The 27,014-nt window shown below is 45.0% G+C and overlaps 1 protein-coding gene and 1 long non-coding RNA gene across 2 annotated transcripts in view; both read left to right on the forward strand.

Moving 5' to 3' along the window:
* Nucleotides 1-27,014, forward strand: part of LOC142258754 (uncharacterized) — a 350,179-nt gene that overhangs the window by 9,229 nt on the left and 313,936 nt on the right. The window lies entirely within an intron of this gene.
* The window catches only part of LOC142258737 (uncharacterized), a 75,170-nt gene continuing 59,253 nt past the window's right edge, over nucleotides 11,098-27,014 (forward strand). Inside the window, exons 1-4 of the mRNA XM_075331349.1 lie at nucleotides 11,098-11,183; nucleotides 11,267-11,364; nucleotides 11,561-11,651; nucleotides 13,316-14,185. Coding sequence (XP_075187464.1) covers nucleotides 11,150-11,183; nucleotides 11,267-11,364; nucleotides 11,561-11,651; nucleotides 13,316-14,185 — 1,093 coding nt within the window. The 5' untranslated portion in view covers nucleotides 11,098-11,149. The remainder of the gene's footprint in view (nucleotides 11,184-11,266; nucleotides 11,365-11,560; nucleotides 11,652-13,315; nucleotides 14,186-27,014) is intronic.

A 27,014-nucleotide genomic window follows, 5' to 3' on the forward strand; every position in this document is an offset into this window, starting at 1 on the left:
GCGGATCAGAATAAGTACCTTTCTCTGCCGCCGTTTTAATCCGGAAGGCTATGTGTCCACGGGAGAATGTTGCTGCGGATTTTTCTGCATCAAAATCCGCGGCTTTCCCGCAAAATCCGCACCTTTTCAAAGGTGCGGATTTGCCGCGGATTTACCACGGAATTGCTGCGGATTTTGGTGCGGATTTTTTTTTTTCCCCAATTCTAAAGCCAAAATCCGGATCAAAATCCGCAACAATAATTGACATGTTGCAGATTTTTCCGGATCAAAATCCGCACCAAATCCGCCGCGGAAAAATCCGCAGCATGGGCACAGCATTTCCAAAAAGCCATAGAAATGGCTGGGAAGTGCCGCTGCTGCAGATTTTCGGGAAATCTGCGGCTTTTCCGTGAGAAATCCGCGGCAAAATCCGCGCATTTTCCGCAGCGTGGGCACATAGCCTTAGGCTGCCATAAAGGGGCTAAAGATCTGTGAAAATCTTATTCCTTGTTCGGACGTTCAACTAAATGTTGCATCTTTTCCTGTGATTTTCTCGGCTTCATTTTCTGTCGTCGTCTTTATTGCTTCTTTGCTTTCATGATGAGGCTGAAGTCGGTTTCTTATTCAGCAATTTTTTTTATTTTTTTTTAACATTTTTTAGCAACAAAAATAAAACATGACAACAATATAATCCCCTGCAGTGCGGAGCCCGGATGTAAATACACTGAAAAGCAGCAACAAAAATGATAAAACTGGAACAAAAATGGACATCAAAGTGGCTCCGAAGAGCGTTATAGAAAGGGTTAAATGTCCTTGGGCCACTGATCTATATAGGTAAAACCATAATAATGTGAGAATAGACTGAAATCAGAGAACAATGGCGGATTTCCCTTTGTGATTACAAATGAATGCCAGAAACCCATTTACATCAGCCGGAAGAGAACTTTACAGAACACCAGTTACTTATGTAAATCTGGGTGAATTGGCGATTTGTTCACTTTGGTGCCAGTTCTGATGCCCAGAACCCATTTGGGCCAGGCTGGAGTGACCTGAATCTGATGCGAGACATCACTATATAATGGAGGTTTCAGATTAGTGACCCAAGGTCATTTAACCCTTTCATAAACACCCTTCGGTGCCACTTTGATGCCCATTTTTGTGCCAGTTTTATAGTTTTTGTAGCTGCTGATAGGTATATTCACATCCGGGCTCCTCGCTGTATTGTACTTTATTATTGTGATTTTTTACGTTTGTTGTTAAACCTGTAAAGAGAAAAAACAGAAAAAAATCCAAATAAGAAACAATCTTCAGCCCCGAATAAGAAACTGACCAATAAGAAACCAACTTCAGCATCGAGTTTTTATTGCTGATGTCGAGCGATACTGGTGGGAAAATGAGGGAAATGTCTGTTATTACCACATATATACCCTGCCCCCCACAGTGACTGACAGCCGCTCAGCATTAGAGCCTGCTGTCAGTCAGTGCTAAGAGCACGTATACAACCACTGATCACTGTATACTGAGCAATGACTAAAACCTCATCGGGGCCATCCCTATGACTGAAAGCCGGACACTGTCATATTATATGTCTATGACCACATGTAAATATGTCTTAGCTATTTTGTAATACTTATTATTTTGTATATATGGCTGATTTTTACCTGGTCTGGGCTAAAAACAGAGATTTGGATTCACAATGGTATTTTCCTATTTTTCACATATTCCAATGAGGGGGGGTCAGTTCCGTATTTAAGTATTTTTAATGTCCTTCTTAGCAGTGACCACATGACATCTGTGTGCGGGGAGGAGGCACAGAGAGCTCTTTCTACCTTGAAAATAAGACCTACCCGGAAAATAAGGATTTTTGGGGCTTTTTTTGACTATACTGTAATTGAAATATAAACCCTACTCTAAAAATAAGCCTTAAGCCTGCTTTACACGTTTCAATTAAACGTGCGATCGCATTTGCGATCGCACCCGCCCTCGTCGTTTGTGCGGTACGGGCAATTTGTTGCCCGTGTCGCACAATGCTGTAACCCCCGTCACACGTACTTACCTTCCATACGACCTCTCTGTAGGCGGCGAACATCCACTTCCTGAAGGGGGAGGGACGTTCAGCGTCACAGCGACGTCACACAGCGGCCGTCAAATAGAAGCGGAGGGGCGGAGATGAGCAGGATGTAAACATCCTGCCCACCTCCTTCCTTCAGCATTGCCGACGGCCGCAGGTAAGCTGTCTTCATCGCTCCTAGGGTGTCACACGGAGCCATGTGTGCTGCCTCGGGAATATTGAACAACCGGACGTTCAAATTTTAGAAAATGAACGACGTGTATGCAATCAACGTTTTTGCGTACAATCGCAGTGTCGCGGGCGGGGAGCAGGGTGTCAACACTGCGCTCACCCCACTGCTCGGGTCCGGCGGTTGCTGCTCTGTGGTCGCTCGAGCGGTGGGCCGGATCTCGGGGGTTCTCGACCGGCACTCCTCGCCCGTGAGTGAAAGGGGGATTTGTTGGTTGGTGGGGGATTGGATTAATGTCCGTGACGCCACCCACGGTTGTGGTGATTGAATAGACACCACCGCTGCTCTGTATGGGGATCCCGGGAGCGATGACAGGGGGCAGCAAAGTTGTTGGTTCTCCCCTCCGTGGGTAGGGGGTGGTCGTCCCGGGGCCCAGTGATGAGTTGGGGGATGAGGGATGACGGGACCGGTGCAGGGCTTGGTGGGGTGCAGGGACGCGGGGGCAGCGCTGTGCCTCATGGCACTGTGGTACTCACTCAGCCTGAGACAGTGACACAGTTCTCGGTAAAACACACGGCTGGAAAGACTGTTCCCACGGACGGCTGCTGTTGCTTTTCCCCAGTAGTTGACGGTGACTGTCCCTTTTCCTGCACCTAAGTCTATGTTGGTAGCGATGGGTTCCCACCGGTAACCCGCTCCCCGGCTTGGATATGTGCCGGAGGAGCCCCTCTTTGCCCGCAGGCGCTGGCCCTGAGAAACTGGTGCCCTGGCGGTGGCGGTGTCTCTCTCTAACGGTTGGACTGTTGCCTTCAATCGGGACTTGGTTGTTGGGAGACCCGGAGGTCCCCTTCACTGACGGATTTGGCAAATTCTCGGCGACTCCTAGCCTTGCTGGGATCCGAAAGGCCCCTGCCACTGGTGCTGGCTTCTCTTCGTATACCGCTCCGGTTCCGCCGGGCCACCACCCGACCGCGGTCCTTTCGGCAACCTCCAAGTAGCCTCTCCTGCAGACGGTCACCGCCGTCTGCTGACCTTGCTGTTCTCAGTCCGGGGCACACACCCGGACCAACTTCAGGCTTTCTCAACTGTCCCTTTCTCTTCCACCTTTACTCCTCTCTCTTGCTCCTCTACCACTTCACTCTTCACTCTTACTCTCCCTAAACTGATCTGCTGGTTTTCCCGCCTCCAGGACTGTGAACTCCTCGGTGGGTGGAGCCAACCGCCTGGCCCACCCCCTGGTGTGGACATCAGCCCCTGGAGGAAGGCAACAAGGATTTCTGTGTAGCTTTGGTGTACCTATCTGGGGTGTAGGGTGTGATGGTGTCATGACCTGTGAGCCCTGGCTTGCCCAGGGCGTCACAGCAGTCGCACGTAGGTGTCACACGCAACTACAACACTAACGATGCCGGATGTGCGTCACTTACGACGTGACCCCCGCCGACACATCGTTAGATATATTGTAGCGTGTACAGCCCGCTTTAGTAGCGTTTCCATAGGGAAGTGTCCAAGCCTCTAAAAAAGTTAAAGAATACAGCAGGACTCTTCATCAAAGAAAGCAGACATCACCAAAAGAAAGCAGACCGACCACCCAAAAACAAAAATCGAACTTACCAGACCCCAAACAATTACAGATGGCAAGTACCGATGGTGGATGGGCTCTCACACAGAGATCTGTGTCGCTGTCGGGTCCCTCACCGTTCCAGCTGTATTGCACCGCAGAGCTGTGTATACAGTGACAGAGAAGGCAGAGGCAGTAATAAACCGTCTGTGCCTTATGTAGAGATGGACGGATTTCCTCTCCTGTGCAACATGTTTGCGTATAGATGCTCTGCTATGTAATGACATTGTAGAACATCACTGCAGAGTAGGAGTCAGATGATCCCCATGTTTAACCCCTTCACCCCCGGCCGATTTTTCGGGGGTTTTTATTGTTTTTTTCGCTCCCCCTGAGAGACGTAACTTTTTTTATTTTTCAGTCAATTTTGCCATGTGGGGCTTGATTTTTTTGCGGAACAAGTTTTACTCCTGAAACCATGAGTTTTACCATATAATTTACTGGGACACAGCAAAAAAATTCCAAATGCAGAAAAATTACAAAAAAAGTGTGATTGCACGATTGTTTTTGAGATATTTTATTCTCTGTGTGTTCACTACATAGAAAATCTGATGTGTCGCTGTGATGTCTGATGTCGGTACAAGGTCGTAGACATCAAACATGGATAGGTTTACTTTTATCTAAGGGGTTAAAAAAATCAGAAGTTTCTCTAAAAAAACTGGCGCACATTTTGCGCCATTTTCTACAACCCATAGCATTCTCATGATCTATCGCCCAGTGACGGCTTATTTTTTGTGTCTCAAGCAGAAGTTTTTAATGGTACTGTTTTTTGCGCAGATACTACAGTTTGATCGCCTGTTATCGCATTTTGCAAAATTTACGGCGACCAAAATATGTAATTTTAGCATTTGGCATTCTTTTGGCACTATGTTGTTTATTAATTAGGTTAATTGATTTTATATTTTGTTAGATCAGGCATTTCTGAACGCGGCAATACCAAATGTGTGTATATTTTTAATTTTTTTAACCGTTTAATTGTCAATGGGGTGAAAGGAGCGTGATTTCAACTTATAGGTTTCGTTTTTTTTTTAATTTTTGAAAACTTTTTTTTAACTTTTTTTTTTATTTTACTAGTTGCCCTAGGGGGCTATAAGGATCAGCAGTCTGCTTATTTATTTCTCCCGATCAGAGCAGCACCGGTCAGATTGGGAAAAATACTCATCTCCTGTATCCTGCAGTACTTGGCTGCTTGTTACAGGACCTAAGTCATGTGAGCTACAGAAGTCATCATTAGAGATGAGCGAACCGGTCGCGGTTCGGCTCGAGGTCGGTTCGCCGAACGGAGGTCCCGTTCGAGTTCGGTTCGTCGAACGTTCGACGACCCGAACTCGAACCGCATAGGAAACTATGGCAGGCATTCACAAACACATGAAAACACCTAGAAAACACCCTCAAAGGTGTCCAAAAGGTGACAAACAACTCACAACACAACACAAACACATGGGAAAGTGACAAGGACATATACTCATGCGAAAACAAAAGAGCTGGACAAGGAAAAAGAGGAGGAGACACAGATATATGAGTATATGCAAGCAAACATCGATGCCATTACTGTGCAACTTGAGCCCTGGTCATTTTAGGCTTCCAATCTGGATAAATTGCCTGAGCTTGCCACGTACGCCTTGGGGATCTTGTCATGTCCTGCAGCCAGTGTTCACTCGGAACCTGTCTTCAGTGCTGCTGGGGGTCTGCTGGCAGATAAGCACACGTGTCTGTCCACTGACAATGTGGACATGGCTCTCAGAGGACTTTTCTTCCCCTGGGTCATCCAGGGGACGGGAAAGGCACGCGTATTTTTGAGAGTGCTTAATGCAAAGCATTTTTTTCTTTTTCAAAAGGGGGGTCAAGTGATGCCAGTCAAGTGGGGTGTGTGTGGCCCAATTAGTGGCAACGAGGGAAACTGTGGTTGGAGTCCCTTCGCTGTGTTTCTAAAAGAACCAAGATGAACAAGTCATGGCTCTCAGAGGACTTTTCTTCCCCTGGGTCATCCAGGGGACGGGAAAGGCACGCGTATTTTTGAGAGTGCTTCATGCAAAGCATCTTTTTCTTTTTCAAAAGGGGGGTCAAGTGATGCCAGTCAAGTGGGGTGTGTGTGGCCCAATTAGTGGCAACGAGGGAGACTGTGGTTGGAGTCCCCTCGCTGTGTTTGTAAAAGAACTAAGATGAACAAGTCATGGCTCTTAGAGGACTTTTCTTCCCCTGGGTCATCCAGGGGACGGGAAAGGCACGCGTATTTTTGAGAGTGCTTCATTGAAAGCATCTTTTTCTTTTTCAAAAGGGGGGTCAACTGATGCCAGTCAAGTGGGGTGTGTGTGGCCCAATTAGTGGCAACGAGGGAGACTGTGGTTGGAGTCCCCTCGCTGTGTTTTACATGATTTTCGAAGGGCATGACATGCCTAATAGGTTGAGTTTCATCATCTGCAACTTGTTGGCAACAGAAAGGCCGCCTTTACACCCTTTTGAGACCGAGGATTTTCGAGACCTTATGCCCATTGCAGTGCCCCAAAAGTCGATGGCCAGTCGTCACTCCTTCTCCAAGAAAGGCGTGCCCGCGCTACCACAGCAGGTCGCACACAACCTCACCGATTCCTTGAGAAATGCTGTGTGTGACAGGGTGCATTTCACCACAGATACTTGGACCAGTAAGCATGGACAGGAGAGTTACATGTTGCTGACTGGGCACTGGGTAACTATGGTGAGAGATGGAGAAGGGTTTGCTGTACAAGTCTTGCCGTCCCCACGACTTGTGTGTCAATCCTTCCTCTGTATGTACAAGTTCCTCCACTGCTTCTGCCTCCTTAACCTCGTGTGGGTCCTCCACCTCGGCCCAAACCCTGTGTGGTCAGGCCACCCTTCCTTGTAACTGCGCCCAAGGAATCCCACACACCTCCTTACTATGCTGGCAGCAGAGCTCAAGGCCATCAGGCAGTCAAATGTTTACTTTGAAATGTAGGGGAAATGTGAGACACTGCTGAGGAATTGTGGACGGTTAGCTCTGGAGAGTGAGACCGAGTTTCATCAATGGTTGTCTACACTCAACCAGCAGTCAGGGAAGGTCGGGTGCGACAATGATGCAAACCAGTCTGCGACCCTTCTTCAGGGCAATGTGACACACGTGCCTTGTGTGGCTCACGTGTTGAACCTGGTTGTCCAGCAATTTTTAAAACACTATCCCGGCCTACGTGGCCTTCTGCAGAGGGCACGGTGTAACGCCTGCTTGGATCGACACACTCAGATGGGCTGTAAAGGATAGGCTAGAGGCAAGCCACTCACCAAGCTGGACACCCAGAACCCTGAAACCCTTTAACCCCTATACAGTGATTTGGAATTACACAGGGCCCTAGTTGATCAATACCTGTGGAAGGCTGCAGTTCCAGAGAATAGTAGTCATGCAGGGTCAAAAACATTAATTGAGGAATAGGAACAGAATGGGATGGCCAGGACTTAATCAGAAAACAAGCAGAGGTGAAATGCGGATCGGCCAACGAGGTACATAAACAGCAAGCAGGAAAACACCTCACCAGTCATCGTCTGACCATCAATAATGAGGTGACAAGTCAAAGGGGCGGGCCTCTGCAAGCCATTTGGGAGTGGCCTGGCCACATCGTCAGGACACCTGATGCCCTGTGGTCTATATGGGCCCCCCCACATCAGGGGCAGGGCCAAAGAGTTCATTACCGGACCTAGTCTCTGATGCAGTAAGTGCCTGAGCATGGTCAGTTGCATGAAATAGAGTCTCTGAAAAAAGACTATCAGCTTAAGCATGGTGTCTAGGCACAAAACAGGACTTAGACCCGGCACGGAATGCAAGTACCTGTGCAAAGAGGCTTTTCACACTAAGTGTGGGAGCATGCGCTGTATCCCGAAATGAAGACTTAGCCTCAGGAATGGCACAGTCAGGCTGAGCATACTCACTAGGCGAAACACTGTAGTTAGGCTGCAGCTGGGGTAAATCGGCGCACGCATGCGCACTAGCTGCCTCTCCACACTTACACGTGGAGGAGAAATTGCTCTTCGGGTGTGGACTTGGAGATGCTGTCAATGAACAGAAGGAAAAGCTAAAGGAAGCCTCACTTTCTATCCCTCCGAATTATCAAATGCAGCAATGAATTTCCTGAGTTTGCTATAACATTAGCGTAGCAAAATGTGCATGAGGGTGTCCTGCACAGGTGCTAGAAATAGCTTGGCACCAGTGGGACAATAATGGTGATGGGCGAGGGATAAACAGCCGGCCCGCATGATCACCCCTGGCAACTGCAGCCTGGAGTGATCATGTGCGGCTGTATTCACTGCCCCCGAACATCATCATCAGTGCGGGGGGCAGTAAATCAGTACACATTACTCACCGTTCCTCTGCAGCATCACGATCTGCTCCTGTCTGTGCCGGTCAGCTGACTTGCGTGGAGACTAGCGGCGCGCATAGCGATGACGGCATCGCTGTGCGCACGTGTCCACACGCAGCCGCCGGCACAGACAGGAGGAGATTGCGATGCTGCAGGGGAACGGGGACGGCTCCACTCAGCGGCGCAGCCACTGACATAGACGGTAAGAGGAGCGGTGCTGCAGGGAGTGAGGTGAGGTAAGGTCAGTATGAACATTTATTTTTTTTGCCACAGGATGCGGCCATACACCAGGATAGGGGTTTATTATGAGCAGCATGGGGAGTATATGAGCAGCATGGGGAGTATATGAACAGCATGGGGAGTATATGAGCAGGATAGGGGTTTATTATGAGCAGCATGGGGAGTATATGAGCAGCATGGGGAGTATATGAGCAGGATGGGGAGTATATGAGTAGCATGGGGAGTATATGAGCAGCATGGGGAGTATATGAGCAGCTTGGGGACTATATGAGCAGCTTGGGGAGTATATGAGCAGCTTGGGGAGTATATGAGCAGCATGGGGAGTATATGAGCAGCATGGGGAGTATATGAGCAGCATGGGGAGTATATGAGCAGCATGGGGAGTATATGAGCAGCATGGGGAGTATATGAGCAGGATGGGGAGTATATGAGCAGGATGGGGAGTATATGAGCAGGATGGGGAGTATATGAGCAGGATGGGGAGTATATGAGCAGGATGGGGAGTATATGAGCAGGATGGGGAGTATAGGAGCAGGATGGGGAGTATAGGAGCAGGATGGGGAGTATAGGAGCAGGATGGGGAGTATAGGAGCAGGATGGGGAGTATAGGAGCAGGATGGGGAGTATAGGAGCAGCATGGGGAGTATATGAGCAGCATGGGGAGTATATGAGCAGCATGGGGAGTATATGAGCAGGCTGGGGTGTATATGAGCAGGCTGGGGTGTATATGAGCAGGCTGGGGAGTATATGAGCAGGCTGGGGAGTATATGAGCAGGCTGGGGAGTATATGAGCAGGCTGGGGAGTATATGAGCAGGCTGGGGAGTATATGAGCAGGCTGGGGAGTATATGAGCAGGCTGGGGAGTATATGAGCAGGCTGGGGAGTATATGAGCAGGCTGGGGAGTATATGAGCAGGCTGGGGAGTATATGAGCAGCATGGGGAGTATATGAGCAGCATGGGGAGTATATGAGCAGCATGGGGAGTATATGAGCAGCTTGGGGAGTATATGAGCAGCTTGGGGAGTATATGAGCAGCATGGGGAGTATATGAGCAGCTTGGGGAGTATATGAGCAGCATGGGGAGTATATGAGCAGGCTGGGGGGTATATGAGCAGCATGGGGAGTAAATGAGCAGTGTAATGCTGCCACCAGGGGGAGTCAGAGCTCTGTAGCATAATACACTACACAGAACAATGAGAACCAGGAAGTGAATTCACAGCGTTCTCATGCATTACCTCAAAGCACAGCTGAGAAGCAGAGCTGCAGAGCATGCAAGGAATAGTCACACAGGCTGGGTCAAACACCGTACGGGCAGAAGCAGGACCGGAGGGACGAGCAAAAGCGGAGTCAAAGTCAGGCCAAGGTCAGTACCGTAGGAAGCAACCGAGTGGGGAAATAGGAGAGGGGACAGAGGACAGGAGGGATGACCAGGGGACAGAACACAGACAAGGGCACGGGGGCACAGGAACAGACAGATCAGGATATCACTCACAGGACCAGCAATCACAGGCAAAGCAGTGCTAAGCTTATAGCCGGCACTGATTCACTGGAAATGCCAGCTTTTAAGGCATCCAGGGTCTGGAAGTGAGGCTCGAGAGAAGGCTCCGTCCCCTAGCCATGTGGACAGGGAGGCGAACCATGACAAGCAGGCTGGGGAGTATATGAGCAGGCTGGGGGGTATATGAGCAGCATGGGGAGTATATGAGCAGCATGGGGAGTATATGAGCAGCATGGGGAGTATATGAGCAGCATGGGGAGTATATGAGCAGCATGGGGAGTATATGAGCAGCATGGGGAGTATATGGGGAGTATATGAGCAGGACATTACCCCATAACAGTGTCAGCAGCAGATCCTCGCCCCATAAGTGTGTCATGACCACATTTTTTGCTTGAGCTTTTATTTTCCTATTTTCCTCCTCTAAAACCAGGGTGCGTCTTATGGTCCGGTGTGTCTTATAGTCCGAAAAATATGGTTATGTACTACTTTTATCGGTCGGTTTTACTATTTAGATATCACATTTCATGTTGAATTTTTTTCCCTACCCAAATGATATCTCACTTCCCTTATTATAATAATAATAATAATAAGAATATTTATTCATTTATATCACTTATCTCCATTAATCTTACATATCGGCTCATCTCTTTACCATTCAGGGCCTTATAATATTGGATCCTCTCAGTGGAGATCTTCTATAGAAGAGAATTCTCCTGATTGCCCCGTGAAGGATGGATATGGACAGGGACAAGATGGCGGAGAGGATATTACACCTCACCCTAGAGATCCTCTTCCGGCTTACTGGAGAGGTGAGAGATTCTGATGACGTCACATTACATCATTCTTATCTATGGGAATAACAGATGGACAGAACTGGAGAGGTGAGGACTCTGGAAATGTCTGGAGTGAGATTTATTACTGTGTCTCTCCATAACCAGGATTACACAGTAGTGAAGAAGACCTCTAGTGAGCGCTGTCAGGCCCCTGTGTGTGAGGGATGGGGAAGACCCCTGAGCCCAATCACGGGGCCTCCACCTCACCCCCCGATACATGAGGACATCAATGACCAGAAGATCCTAGAACTCACCTACAAGATGATTGAGCTGCTGACTGGAGAGGTGACACTGCTGGGAATGCTGGGACATTATACAGTAACGCTATGAAGGGATCGGGGGTGACGGTATCCTTGTATGTGTCAGGTTCCTATAAGGTGTCAGGACTGTACAAGGACGTTATGATGGAGGATCCCCAGCCCCTCACATCACCAGGTAATAGACAGAACAAAATACACGCGGCCTATAATTATCTGTATGTAAGGAATGAATTCAGTCCCTGTATGTGTCTCCTCCAGTTCTATCCAGTAAGAGGACAACACCAGAGAGATGTCCCCGTCCTCTTCTCCCACAGGACTGTAAACAAGAAGACCCCGATGTTCCTCAGGATCATCAGGTAGATGGAGAGAAGGAGCCATGAAATCTCCCTATGATGTGTAGACGGCTGTGAAGGTCTTGTGCTCAGTCTTGTTTTATCCTTCAGTATTATATGTGTTATACTTGTGTAATGAGAGCGGTGGAGATGGCAGGATTAGAGCTGATCATAGATGTGACTTCTCCTCTGTCTTTGACTTTTACAATATTTGTTTCAGGGTGAAGATCTGCCCCATATTAATACTACAGAGACATATGTGAGGGGTGATGAGCGGAGTAAAGAGGAGATTCCTACAGATAACCGCCCAGGTGAGTAGTGACCACTAAATGCAGAGAAGTCACAGATTCTTCTCCGTCACCGGCTGTGGCTGCTTTATCAGGGTTGTAGTCTGGCCATATCAAATGGTCACCATTCTGCTGCTAGACCACCACATGCTCCTCCACCCAAAACTGTCCCCATTATTTTGGGCATTGGACGTTCTTCTGTTGTAGTGAGATCTGTATCAGCCAGATCTTACAGGTAGGATCCATCCTATCACCTGAAATTAGAAGACATTGACCCTTAGCTGCCCAGATCTCTAATCTGTAAAGCCAAATGACAGCGTACGTAGAGAGTGCAGACAACTTAGAAAATCATGGGAAGAAGAATCTAATCAGTATGGTGGACCCCTAAGAGAAAGCGGAGGGTAATGATGCTGGGGACCTCCTAGATTCTTAGTTTGGTGTCGTGTTCACCAGGTGAATAAAGATTGATTGCTCTCAGTGGGAGAAACAAAATAATAATCTTGTAGTTGATGAAGAGACCTCAGTAGTCTGGAAAGCTTGCTTTGTAACATCATTTATTTTATTTTTGTTCTCCATTAATAAGTATCATAACTACAAGATTCCTATTGTTTCTACCACTGAGAGCGATGACTCCATCTTCCTAGAATCTCGGCATCTTATTGATAGATCTTCCTTCTCTCCCTTCTGATGAATGTGCTGATAGGGGCGTTTATATCCAAAGTTCAGCACAGGGTAACTGTAACATATGAGGGAGGTTAGAATTACCCCACAGTGGGTACATAGAGACCGGGCAGCCCACACACAGGTTTTCTAAAACTTAACACCTTCACCCCTGGGGAATTTTAGTTTTCCACCCTTTAACTTCCAAGAAGCATAGCTTTTTTATTTTTCCGTCAACATAGACATATCAGGGATTTTTTTTTTTGCCTGATGAGTTGTGCTTTTGAACTACACTATTCATTTTATCAGATAGTGTACTGAAAAATGGGGAAACAATTCCAAGTGCAGTGAAATTGCAAAAAAAAAGTGCAATTACACGATTGTTTTTTATTTACCATGTTCATTATAAGTTCACATGTTCAGCCTCTAATGGTGAGAATAGGCCTGTGCTGAGAGGTAGCCACCAGATGCTATGCCAAAGAGTCTTTGTACTGTGTTGGCTGACCGCAGGGTTCTACGATTGGATACTCACAGTCACAGATGTGGTCGGGTGCAGACGGGATGGCTGGTGTAAGCAGGTGCAGCAGATATAGTAGGCAGAGCTGGTATAGATAGATGCAGGAGGTATGACAGACACATCTGGTATAGATATATGCAGCATCTAGAGTGGATGCTAGGAAACAAACACGTGTTAACACACACAGCATACGACTCAGCAAGCAGCACGGTAACTGACAACTATCAACGCATCTCTAAGGATAGACCACATTGCCCAAGCACGTCCCATAGGGGGAGGATGCCTTAAATACCTATTACCTCTTAACCATAGGTTGGGAGGAACTTCTGGGTTAGGTGCACGCTGGCCCTTTAAGAATATATGAGCGTGAGCTAAGCGCAGTCCTAGGAGACCTACCCTGGGAAAAGGTGCAGGACAGTGCGGGGACGCTGGTAACAGCGTTACAACCTATTTTATAAAATATATCTTTAAATTTGTATATATTATTGAAGATAACTTTTATTCTTGACAGATGACTGTACCAGGAGATTAGAGGCACAACTGACATCTTCAATTTTTAAATCAGATGACCTTGATATCATACAAGATATAACTGAAGTGAATGACTCTATTCCAGATATATCATCTTCCTTTTACAGCAAAGATTTATTATCTGATTTTATTAAACAAGTCCTACCTTCTGATTCATCACAGACTATTAAGAAATATAAATGTCACAAAAGCAGCATTAAAAATAAAAGTGCTCTTACAGCAAATAAGCCATTTTCAACTTCAGAATATCAAAAAATTAATAACAAAAATGACACAGAGGAGAAAAGAATTTCTTCAGAATCTGTTAGTTACCAGATAACTCACACAGGGGAAAAGCCATTTGCATGTTTAGAATGTGGGAAATGTTTTGGCAATAAATCACATTTTGTTACACATCAGAGAACTCACACAGGGGAGAAACCATATTTATGTTCAGAATGTGGGAAATGTTTTGCACATAAAACAACTCTTGTTACACATCAGAGAACTCACACAGGGGAGAAGCCTTTTTCATGTTCAGAATGCAGGAAATGTTTTGCAGATCAATCATGTTTTGTTAAACATCAGAGAACTCACACAGGGGAGAAGCCTTTTTCATGTTCAGAATGTGGGAGAAGTTTTACCCAAACATCAAGCCTTGCAAGTCACCAAAGAATTCACACAGGGGAGAAGCCTTTTTCATGTTCAGAATGTGGGAGATATTTTAACCGAAAATCAAATTTTCTTACACACCAGACAATTCACGAAGGGGAGAAGCCTTTTTCATGTTCAGAATGTGGGAAATGTTTTGCAGATCAATCAGCTTTTGTTAGACATCAGAGAACTCACACAGGGGAGAAGCCTTTTTCATGTTCAGAGTGTGGGAGACATTTTACACAAACATCAAGTCTTGCAAGACACAAAAGAATTCACACAGGGGAGAAACCCTTGACATGGGTAGAATGAGGGAAATATTTTGCACACAAATGGATTCTTTTTAAACATCACAAATCTTAAAAGTGTAGAAGTCATTATCATACCTAGAAGGTCAGAACTGTTTTACTTGAAAATTATAATTTGTTGACCTCTAAGAACAATTCACATGGGTTACTTGAAGCCTTTTGAAGTAGAGGTAATTAAACATCTAATGCAATTTTTGACTTCCCCACTATCTCCTCTCCTTGGTATTGGTGGAAAAGGTGGGGTGAAGGGAATCACTCTTTTTTTTTTTTTACTGGATATTTCTATTACATTCTTAGAAACCCGTATCCCTTATTTAAGTCTTGCTAATTGGGAAGAGAGCGGCATTTCTAAATTTGCAGCTATTTATAGAGCGTCTCAGTTAACGTCCTTTTCGGAGATGGTTGAGAAATTTTGATTACATTGAAGCTGTATTTATCAATACCTCTAAGTGAGACATCTTAGTACAGGACCTGATATTGGGTACAATTCACCTCCTCTCGATCTACATAGACTTTTTCAAAAGAGGAATATAATATTAAAGGGGTCTCAATGTTATATAGTTTTTTAAGCTCCCCATTGGAAGATCTGAAGTTGTCATACGTGATAAAATGGGAGCAAGAGCTGAAAACATTCTTCCCTCAACAATGGTGGGCGCCTCGGAATAGACTTATATCACCTCCGCTTGTATAAATCACCTAGAACAAATTATATAAATTCATACAAGGTGGTATCACGCAAAATGGCTCTGATGATCCCTGATTACTCCCCATTCTGTTGGACAGCCTGTCTTCAGAAAGGCACGCTGGGGCATGTATGGTGGTCCTGTCCTAAAGTTATGGTATTTTGGGAGCAGGTGTTTGTTCTAATTTCATCTGTAACTGGTGTTCGTGTAATTATGGATGATCCACTGGCAATCCTGAATGTAGGACTTGATAACTTCCCCCAAAATGTGAAACCTGTTATTGCTGATATACTTACCTCGGCCAGACGATGTCAGGCTATAAAGTGGAAACTCCCTTCAGTTCCCTCGGTTGAGGAGCTTGTCAGGAAAATTAATCCTCATTTTCATTATGAGTTTACACTTGGCCATAATGTAGAGAGAAGAAAACGAATTCCGAAAAATTGGGGAATTTTCATTACATACTATTTGTCCCACGGGATTTTGATGTATTTGTATTATTGACTCCTACCTATAGAATAGACCGAATTGGTGTCTTCCCCTTCCCCCTTTCTTTTTTTTTATCTTTTTTTTCTTTTCCTTTTTCCTTATTTTGCTTTGTGGTGGTTGTTAATATTATCGTAGTGTTACTTCGATTGTGATATGTATCGATTGTTTTGTGAAAAATTGAAATAAAATATATATTGGAAAAAAAATTCACATGTGGAGAAAATATAAATTTGACAAATTCAACAAGAAAACACAAACGTGACAGTAAAAGTAAACGAACGGAAAGCACGTTAGAAGTTACATTAGAATTATACATGCAGTTACTAATAGACGTCTGTTTTCTAAAAATTAAATAAAGCAATATTCCATTTGCATCGAACATTTCACAATGTTATATTTTTATTTTCCTATCGCCACGACAGCACCCACTTGAGAGAGGGGTCTGCCCCTTCAGGACGAGAAACCTACAGATAAAAAAGGGCGGTCCCTCTCCCTCATCAGTTGGTTTCCTGTTCTGATGGATCGGAACCTATAGGTACCTGGGCTCCAGTAGTGTCCGTGCGGTGTCTGCGGGAATGGCAGAGCTCTGGGTTTGGAGGCACGGTCGGTGGAGCACCCGTGGTGGACTTCGCCCTCCTAGTGTTCCTGCATTGGTTGTCTCTGGTCCGGGTGAGGCCGCCAGGGGAACCACGTCTGCGGGAGGGTAAGTGCTGCTTCCCTCATGGCTACCCGGTGACTTCTTGAGATAGCACGGTCGGGCAAGGTGCTCTCCCTACTGCGTCGCACGTGTGTCTGTACTGACACTTCCGGGTTGCACACGGCCGTGCACGCGCGGGCAGGGTGACCCGGATGTGCCTGGCTGCGCGCCTGCACGCTGGTTGGTCACCGCAGCTGTAACTTGGAAGTGCTTGTGAGCACTTCCAGGGTATCTGATCCAGAGGAAGAGACGCTGGAGGGGGCTTGGCGTCCTCCATCTTAAAAATGAAGTTGAACTCTGACAGAGTGGTGCTTACTCCGACCCTCTCCAGCTATGGACAGCCCGCAATCACCCGCATCCCGGGATACTACTCGGGAACCATCCCAAGCTCCATCCAAGAGAAAGAGCAGCAGTGCAGATAGTCACTCCAGAGGTATTACTACAGGTCGCAAGAGGAAGGAGGATCATGAAAATCTCGGTTCTCAACCCTCTAGAGTCGGCCAGACAATCACCTCGTCTCCGTCTCTAGCTTCGATATCCGTCTTTCTTGCTATGGGTGAGTGATCTTCGTGAAAGTACTCCAATAGCTAATGTCCCCCTTCTTGTCTATAACTGTGTTTAGGTACATAGGAAGTGTTCCGCCGAGCAGAAAAATAAAGAATGGCCCTTGTGTGCCTGAAAATTACCCAGTTCTTATAAAAAAAGACTTTGGTAGCCCTGTATCAAGCAGACTGTATGGGAAGAAGCCCCTACATCCTATCCCCAGCGGCAGATCTTAGGGAACTTATCCACACCAAAGTTCAGTCATCTTTAAAATCGTTAAAGGGGTCAAAAAAACATAGGAAACAAATTACTTGCCCCGATTCATCCTCAGCCCTTAGTTCGGAAACCAGGTCGAACGTTTCTTCCTCTGATAGTTCTTCCTCCTCAGATGAAGCAGGGAAATCGTGCTTTCCTCTGGAGGGGATGGATGGCCTTGTCAGGGCTGTTCGCTCCACCATGGGGATTCAGGATACCAAACCTACTAAGTCCACTGAGGATACTAATTTCTCAGGATTATCTCAAAAGAAATGTAAATCTTTCCCAGTGAACGATACGATTAAAGCCCTAATCAGGAAGGAGTGGCAGAAGCAGGATAATAGGGGCTTTCTTCCATCCTCTTCTAAAACACGATATTCCTTTGATGATGATGATGACCTCTCTCAATGGTGTAAAGTGCCTAAAGTGGATGTGGCAGTTGCAAAATCTTCTAAGAAATCAGCACTTCCATTTAAAGATATGGGTTTCCTAAAGGATGCCCTTGACAGGAAATCTGATACTTACCTGAGAAGAACCTGGGAAGCCTCGGCCGCAGCACTAAAGCCTGCCATTTCTGCAACTTGCACGGCTAGGTCACTGTCAATATGGGTAGACCAGTTAGAAAAGCAAATTAAATCTGGTTCTTCTAGAGAAAAGTTACTCTTGTCCATCCCACTCCTGAAGGACGCAGCGGTCTACCTTGCTGACGCCTCTGCTGATTCCGTACGTTTGGCGGCCCGATCTGCGGGATCTTCTAATGCTGCTCGACGCGCACTGTGGTTAAAATCTTGGAAGGGGGACACGTCTTCAAAGACAAAATTGTGCACACTGCCTTGTCAGGGTGAGTTTCTTTTTGGGCCTGAGTTAGACGACATTCTCACTAAAGCTGGGGATAATAAGAAGGCGTTCCCTAACACATACTTTCCTACCTGTAGGAAATCCTACAAAAAGTGTCAATTACAGCCCAACAGGTCAGAGCGCCGGGAAAAATATGACCCTCGCACGTCAGGTTCCAAGGGTTTCTTGTTTGGTGGCGCATCATTCAGGAGAAAACAACATAAACAGTAACATTGACCTCCCTGTGGGAGGTAGACTCCGCTTCTACAGTACCATCTGGAAGACCATTATATGTAGCTCCTTCATCATCAATGTCATCTTTGAAGGTCTTCATTTAGAATTTACTTCCATACCTTCACAATCCTTTGTTTTAACCCCTACTAGGAAAACGTCAGAACAACATTCTGCTTTAGTGACTGGAGTCCTCACTCTCGTTACAAAACGGGTCCTAGTTGAGGTCCCTGCCCATCAACGGGGCCAAGGTTTCTACTCTCCTCTTTTTCTGGTTACGAAGCCAGATGGCTCTTACAGAACAATAATCAATCTGAAAAAACTGATCCTCTTCTTAAAATATCGACCATTTAAGATGGAATCAATCCAGTCAGTCAGTCAGTCACAAAACTCCTTTTCCCCAATTATTACATGTCAGTCTTAGACTTAAAAGATGCGTACTATCACATTCCTGTCCACCCACATCATCAACAATATTTAAGGGTAGCTGTCTTGATAAATAAATCAATAAGACATTTTCAATTTGTAGCAATGCCCTTCGGAGTTTCACTGGCTCCTCGAATTTTCACAAAAATTATGGCAGAAGTCACAGCACATTTAAGGGAACGTCAGACCTTGATAATCTCTTATTTAGACGATCTCCTGATAGTGGGTAAAACGGCGGATGAATGTCCAACTCGCCTCAATCACACTATGTTTACCCTTCAATGACTTGGATGGATTCTGAATCTAAAAAAATCCAAGCTAACCCCGACCACCTTTCAGTCTTTTCTAGGCATGTTACTGGACTCTTGTCAACAACGTTGTTTTCTACCAGACGAAAAAATCCAGAGAAAAATTCTACACATACAGGTCTATCCGTACATATCCCTAAGGGACGGCATGTCCTTATTAGGCTCCATGACGTCCTGTATCCCTGCAGTTCTCTGGGCACTACTCCATACCAGGACTCTACAATGGGAGGTCTTGTCGGCAGCAAAAACTCTACGTTGCGCTGTCAAGTCCAGTCTGACACTGACCAGAGCAGCACAGGATTCCCTTGTTTGGTGGATGACAGAGTCCAACCTGACCACCGGAAAACCGCGGCACATTCATCTCACCAATATAGTGACGACAGACGCCAGCCCTTGGGGGTGGGGGGCTCACTTGGGGGACACTATAGCACAAGGTCTCTGGTCTCACCATGAAAGGCACACTTCCTCCAACTTCAAGGAACTACTGGCGGTCGAACAGGTGCTAGTGCAGTTCCTTCCTCTCCTACAACAGACCCATGTTCGAATCCTCTCCGACAACCAGACAGTAGTTTCCTATATCAACCACCAGGAAGGTACACGGTCTGGTTCTCTCGTGACAACGGCTGCCAGGATTTTGAGTCTCGCCGAGCAAAGTCTTCTGTCCCTCTCAGCCCTTCATATCCGAGGGGTGGACAACGACAGAGCAGATTTTCTGAGCTGCCACACTCTCCATCAAGGGGAATGGAAAATTGAACTGAGGTGTTTCTTCAGATTCAGAAGTGAAAGAGGGATACCAGGGCACTACTTTGCATATAGCCAGCCATTCCATCCAATGCAGAAAAAAGTCACGTATTCAGTGGCTGGAGGCAAACACTGGGGTGCTTATATCCATAGATAGCAAATCATGCAGTGTTGAAGTAGAAAAAATATAGCACTCACCAGATTATTTTGCTGTGCAGGATCCTGTTTATTTAAACAGCGGAGGTTACATGTGCGGAGAGGGCTGGTGGGGAGAGGGAGTGAACGCCTTGGCAGACGACGGCCGTTTCGCACCTGTCCGGTGCTTCAGCTGGTCTGATTAGGTATGACATCATATCCTTTTTATCCACATTCAAAAAAATTTTTTTTTTTTTGTGGATGATGTCAAATAATTAAAACATATGTTAAAAACAAACAATACATACAGAACTTGAATTCTAGCAACAATTTGCAGCAAACATAATTATAGACACGAATGAAGCCAAATGCTTCCTAAATCAACCTAGAAACACACTAAGGTCATTTTATCATTTAACCCTAGAGGGCCTGTTGCATTAAATCTCATAATATATTCGGCTTCCTTTCTTAATAGCATTTTATGTATATCCCCTCCCCTGGCATTAGGCTCAACCAATTCTATCCCTGCAAAGGACAATACATTACAATCAGAATTATGATATTCTTTTACATGGTTAATTAACCTAGTAGCCCCTATTCCACTATAAATGGAGTTCCTATGCTCCCGGAATCTTACAAAGAGCTGTCGTATCGTTTTCCCAATGTAAAAATGTTTACATTGGGAAAACGATACGACAGCTCTTTGTAAGATTCCGGGAGCATAGGAACTCCATTTATAGTGGAATAGGGGCTACTAGGTTAATTAACCATGTAAAAGAATATCATAATTCTGATTGTAATGTATTGTCCTTTGCAGGGATAGAATTGGTTGAGCCTAATGCCAGGGGAGGGGATATACATAAAATGCTATTAAGAAAGGAAGCCGAATATATTATGAGATTTAATGCAACAGGCCCTCTAGGGTTAAATGATAAAATGACCTTAGTGTGTTTCTAGGTTGATTTAGGAAGCATTTGGCTTCATTCGTGTCTATAATTATGTTTGCTGCAAATTGTTGCTAGAATTCAAGTTCTGTATGTATTGTTTGTTTTTAACATATGTTTTAATTATTTGACATCATCCACAAAAAAAAAAAAATTTTTTTGAATGTGGATAAAAAGGATATGATGTCATACCTAATCAGACCAGCTGAAGCACCGGACAGGTGCGAAACGGCCGTCGTCTGCCAAGGCGTTCACTCCCTCTCCCCACCAGCCCTCTCCGCACATGTAACCTCCGCTGTTTAAATAAACAGGATCCTGCACAGCAAAATAATCTGGTGAGTGCTATATTTTTTCTACTTGAACACTGCATGATTTGCTATCTATGGATATAAGCACCCCAGTGTTTGCCTCTAGCCACTGAATACGTGACTTTTTTCTGCATTGGATGGAATGGCTGGCTATATGCAAAGTAGTGCCCTGGTATCCCTCTTTCACTTCTGAATGATTGCCTGTTTCTCTAGCCGGTGAGCACACTTTTTCTAAAAGCCAGAAGATTGTGAAAGTCTACGATACATATTAACAGATGGCTGAATTGGATACTATGGAGGTCGGAGAATTTAACAGCGATGGGCTAGGACTTTTGGCGGGGAGGGAGGACGCTAATACGTTCTTTCTTGAATGCAACAGCAAAACAGACACGGACATTTTAAGTGTTAAATCTCTAGAATTAAAAATCTCTAATCTAGCAGAAAAAGAAATTTCCCTCTTTTGGTCGGCCCAATCACTCAGATCTTATAAGGACTGTAAACGGGTCCCTAGGGGCTTGAGGGTCATGAAAACCATCTCTTTCTATCAAGACGATATGGAATTTAAAAGTTTATGGAATGAAGTCCAGAATGAATGCTCTCTAAGATTTTTAGACCTCGTTTTACAAAAAAATGAGCAAGAACATGTTAAAGTTACTGCTGAACTGATCAGATTGAGAAAAGAGTTAGAGACACGCCTTTCTAATGACCAGTGGAAGAAATTTTTGCAGCAGTTGGATAAAAAACTTATCCCTTATCAGTCCATAATAAAAGAGCGCAAAAAAGAGAAATTTATGAGAGATAAGGCTGATTACGAGTCCAACAATGTTTTCAGTTGGAATAAGAATTCTGAATTTTCCTTTTTTAAGAAAAGTAAATCAAAGAGGAAATTTCACAAAGCCGGCAATAATAAAAAACCTGCTTGGACGACTGACTCCGATTCCAGTGGACAGGAAGAACCTCCGCCTCCTAAGAGGAGATTTAGTGACGATAAGGCGATGCATAATCAATCAGGTCGCCCTTTAGAAGGAGAACAAGGAGAGGTCGCGGCAGGAGTAAGCGATCAGCATATGGGAAAGAGAAAGATTGTATCCTGGAGGGACTAATGTCAGATTCTGCAGAGTTCTCTGAAAAGAAAAAAGTATATAACCTTACGGACCATCTGCTTGATAAAGCTATGATTTCGATCTTGGAGAAAGGATTGAACTTCTGCATTCCTGAGCCTTTTGATCTAGTTCAGTTTGAAGTGGATTTATATAAAGCATGTCGAAAATTACATTTAAAGAAACACTTTGCTAACGATATGGAATTTAAAAGTTTATGGAATGAAGTCCAGAATGAATGCTCTCTAAGATTTTTAGACCTCGTTTTACAAAAAAATGAGCAAGAACATGTTAAAGTTACTGCTGAACTGATCAGATTGAGAAAAGAGTTAGAGACACGCCTTTCTAATGACCAGTGGAAGAAATTTTTGCAGCAGTTGGATAAAAAACTTATCCCTTATCAGTCCATAATAAAAGAGCGCAAAAAAGAGAAATTTATGAGAGATAAGGCTGGTAAGGGTGCAGTACAAGATCGCAAAAATGAAAGGCAATGCCAATATGGTCCTCTTGGCTTTTCATATGAAGGCTCAGAATATAGCAAGATTAGCAAGGACGCCCTGCAGCTTTTGAGTCTAACAGATAGCAGTATAGATAATGCACCTTTTCCCTCAGGGAAAAATAATACAGTTGCTACCGTAAGATTTTCTAAAGGTCTGAAATCATCATTTGTTCCACCCATATCCCCGGGCAATAATATTGATTTATTTCAAGATATTGTCATGAAGGATATGAGAGCGTTGAACTACCCAGTGCTGAAAAATAATTTGTCCAATATTGAAAAATCTGCTTTGAAAAAAATTAAATCCCTCAAAAATGTGGTAATAAGGAGGGCAGATAAGGGTGGAGCCACGGTGCTCATGACCACGAAATATTATCTTGAGGAGTCAAAACATCATCTAGATAATATTAATGTATATCGGAAATTAGAGTGTGACCCCACTAATAAGTTGAAAGAGAAACTGAGAACTATTCTGAATAAGCATGTGATGCTAGGTTTCATTACAAAGAATAGAGCGGAAAAACTTTTTCCTCTATTCCCCACAAAGCCGCATTGGTATTTTTTACCAAAGATGCACAAGTCTGAATTTACACCTGCGGGGAGACCCATTGTCTCCGGCTCAGGCTCACTCACTGAGCCCCTGTCGGCATACCTTGATTGGTTACTACATCCTCTGTTAGAAATAATTCCCTCCTTTGTGAGGGACACAGGGGATCTAGTGACACAATTAAATCAGTTTGAATGGCAAGACACTTTTTGCTGGGCGTCATTAGACGTGGAAAGTTTATTCACAAGAATACCACAGCATTTGGGTGTCGATGTTATTATTGAGATGCTGAAGGGACTCGATGAGGATGATTTATTAATAAACTTTGTGGAGGAAGCTCTTTGCTTTGTACTGAAAAATAACACCTTTAAATTTGGCCACACCTGGTATCAGCAAAATAGCGGGGTGGCGATGGGGACCCCTGTGGCTTGCACCTTTGTAAACCTTTTCCTTGCACATATGGAAGATAATCTTATATACAGCCCCAGTAATCCTTTCATAAAACATATAAAGAAATTTATGCGTTTTGTGGATGATATATTGATAATCTGGGATGGGGACAGATCTCAGTTTGAGTCTTTTGTAGCATATCTAAATGAGAATAACAACTATAATATGCTGTTCACACACCATTTTGGGGATAAAAGTATAGAATTTCTGGATGTTAAATTGATGGTTCAAGAAGGGAGAATTGTACGTGAACTTTATAGAAAACCTACCACTGTGAACGCGTTGTTGCATTTTGATAGTGCTCATCCGGCTCATGTACTGAGATCTGTCCCCTTTAGTCAATTCTTAAGGTTAAATAGAATCACGAATAACCCTGATACTTTCACTGCGCAGAGGAATGATCTAAAACAAAGGTTTTTGGAAAGGGGTTATCCCTCTAATCTCATTAATTCTATGCAAAAACAAGCTGAATGTAAGGGGCACTTTGCACACTGCGACATCGCAGGTGCGATGTCGGTGGGGTCAAATTGAAAATGACGCACTTCCGGCATCGCATGCGACATCGCAGTGTGTAAAGGCTGGATGATACGATTAACGAGCGCAAAAGCGTCGTAATCGTATCATCGGTGCAGCGTCGGCGTAATCCATGATTACGCTGACGCGACGGTCCGATGTTGTTCCTCGCTCCTGCGGCATCACACATCGCTGTGTGTGAAGTCGCAGGAGCGAGGAACGTCTCCTACCGGCCTCACTGCGGCTTCCGTAGGATATGCGGAAGGAAGGAGGTGGGCAGGATGTTTACATCCTGCTCATCTCCGCCCCTCCGCTCTGATTGGCTGCCTGCCGTGTGACGTCGCAGTGACGCCGCACGACCCGCCCCCTTAACAAGGAGGCGGGTCGCCGGCCACAGGGACGTCGCATGACAGGTGAGTGTGTGTGTGAAGCTGGCGTAGCGATAACTTTCGCTACGCCAGCTATCACCACATATCGCTGCTGCGACGGGGGCGGGCACTATCGCACTCGGCATCGCAGCATCGGGCTGCGATGTCGTAGTGTGCAAAGCCCGCCTTAGATTCAACATGAGAAAAATAGTCCTAGCGAAAATCAGAGCATTACACCCGCCAAAAAATTGGATCGTTTCATTTTTAACTTTAAATATGGCCCGATGGATCGGATGATCAAAACAATCATAAATAAAAATTGGCACATAATTGAAGGTGTATCAGAACTTAGGGAAATGGCCCTCAATAAACCCCTAATAACGCATAGAAGATGTAAAAATATTGGTGACATCATAGTCAGAAAACGGTATATACCTCCTAAAACCTGGTTACACCAGGCGGGTCCTATAGGTAATTACAGATGTGGAAACTGTTCGTTTTGCAGTTTTCACATGACGGGTAATTCCTTTATGATTGGTGGCCATTCACATTATGTGCGGCATTTGATAACCTGCAGGACCAAAATGGTAGTTTACGTGATTTTCTGTCCGTGCCAATATTTTTACATTGGGAAAACGATACGACAGCTCTTTGTAAGATTCCGGGAGCATAGGAACTCCATTTATAGTGGAATAGGGGCTACTAGGTTAATTAACCATGTAAAAGAATATCATAATTCTGATTGTAATGTATTGTCCTTTGCAGGGATAGAATTGGTTGAGCCTAATGCCAGGGGAGGGGATATACATAAAATGCTATTAAGAAAGGAAGCCGAATATATTATGAGATTTAATGCAACAGGCCCTCTAGGGTTAAATGATAAAAATGACCTTAGTGTGTTTCTAGGTTGATTTAGGAAGCATTTGGCTTCATTCGTGTCTATAATTATGTTTGCTGCAAATTGTTGCTAGAATTCAAGTTCTGTATGTATTGTTTGTTTTTAACATATGTTTTAATTATTTGACATCATCCACAAAAAAAAATAAATTTTTTTTGAATGTGGATAAAAAGGATATGATGTCATACCTAATCAGACCAGCTGAAGCACCGGACAGGTGCGAAACGGCCGTCGTCTGCCAAGGCGTTCACTCCCTCTCCCCACCAGCCCTCTCCGCACATGTAACCTCCGCTGTTTAAATAAACAGGATCCTGCACAGCAAAATAATCTGGTGAGTGCTATATTTTTTCTACTTGAACACTGCATGTTTCTTCAGATTGTTCACTGGTGGGGCCGTCCGGTGATAGATTTGTTTGCCACCAAGAGAAACAAACAAATTGAGCAATTCTGTTCTCTAAACAAAACAGACAATCCGACTGTTGTAGATGCCCTGCAGATACCCTGGACTTTCAGCCTAGCATGTGCCTTTCCCCCGATGATTCTGCTTCCGGTAGTTCTCAGGAAAATCAGAGAAGAACAGGCAAGGGTCATTATGATAGCGCCCTTTTGGCCCAGGCGTTCTTGGTTCTCCCTTCTCATGAGCATGTCGGTTACAGACCCCTGGGTTCTCCCGTCCAGACCGAATCTACTATCCCAAGGGCCTATCCATCATCCCCACGTCAAGGGCTTGAACTTGACGGCATGAACTTTGAAAGGGAGTTGTTAGCCGCACATGGTTTTTCCCAACAACTGATTAATACCCTTCTTCACAGTACGAAACCAGTGACGACCAGACAATATAGTCGAGTCTGGAGAAAATTTCTTGAATTTTCTCCTAACTCCTCTCCAGAGGTAGTTCTTATCTCATCTATATTGAAGTTTCTCCAATCTGGTCGAGACATGGGTCTTTCCCTGAATACACTCAAAGCTCTAGGGGCCCTCTACAATTCTAACATAGCTGATAATCGATGGGTCATGCATTTTGTTAAGGCATGTGAACGCAGACAGCTGGTTCATATTCCCAATCCTCCCCCTTGGGACCTCAATTTGGTGTTAGACGCCCTGACAGGGCCCCCCTTTGAGCCCCTGCAGTCAGCTTCGGATAAACTAATTTCCTTAAAAACCTGTCTGCTGGTCGCCTTAACCTCTGCTCGCCGCATTAGCAATATCCAGGCTCTATCCATTGATCCTCCGTATCTACAGGTCTTTCCTGACAAAATTCTTAAAACAGACCCTACTTACTTGCCTAAGGTAGCTTCCCAATTTCACAGAAGTCAAGAGATTATTTTGCCTTCATTTTTTTCCTAATCCGGTCAAACCTAAGGAATATATGTACCATACCTTGGATGTCCGTAACGTCTTACTTGAGTACATTGCTAGAACAGCCTCCTGTAGACACCTTAGGTCTTTGTTCATAACCTTTCAAGGCCATAGGAAAGGGTGTCAGGTGACAAAAAGCACATTAGCAAGATGGGTGAGGGAGGCAATTTCTCTGGCATATACAGCTAAAGAAGAACCATTGCCACATAGTGTGCGAGCTCATTCTACTCAAGCACTGGCATCTTCCTGGGCTGAGAAGGCGGATGTCTCTATCACTCACATATGTAAGGCTGCTACTTGGTCCTCACCTTCCACATTCTATAATCACTATAAATTGGACCTACCCTCTGCTTCAGACCTTACTTTCGGAAGATCAGTACTACACGCAGTGGTCTCTCCCTAGGTGGCGG

The sequence above is a fragment of the Anomaloglossus baeobatrachus genome (genome assembly GCF_048569485.1).
Source record: "Anomaloglossus baeobatrachus isolate aAnoBae1 chromosome 5 unlocalized genomic scaffold, aAnoBae1.hap1 SUPER_5_unloc_1, whole genome shotgun sequence".
NCBI classification, from domain to species: Eukaryota; Metazoa; Chordata; class Amphibia; order Anura; family Aromobatidae; genus Anomaloglossus; species Anomaloglossus baeobatrachus.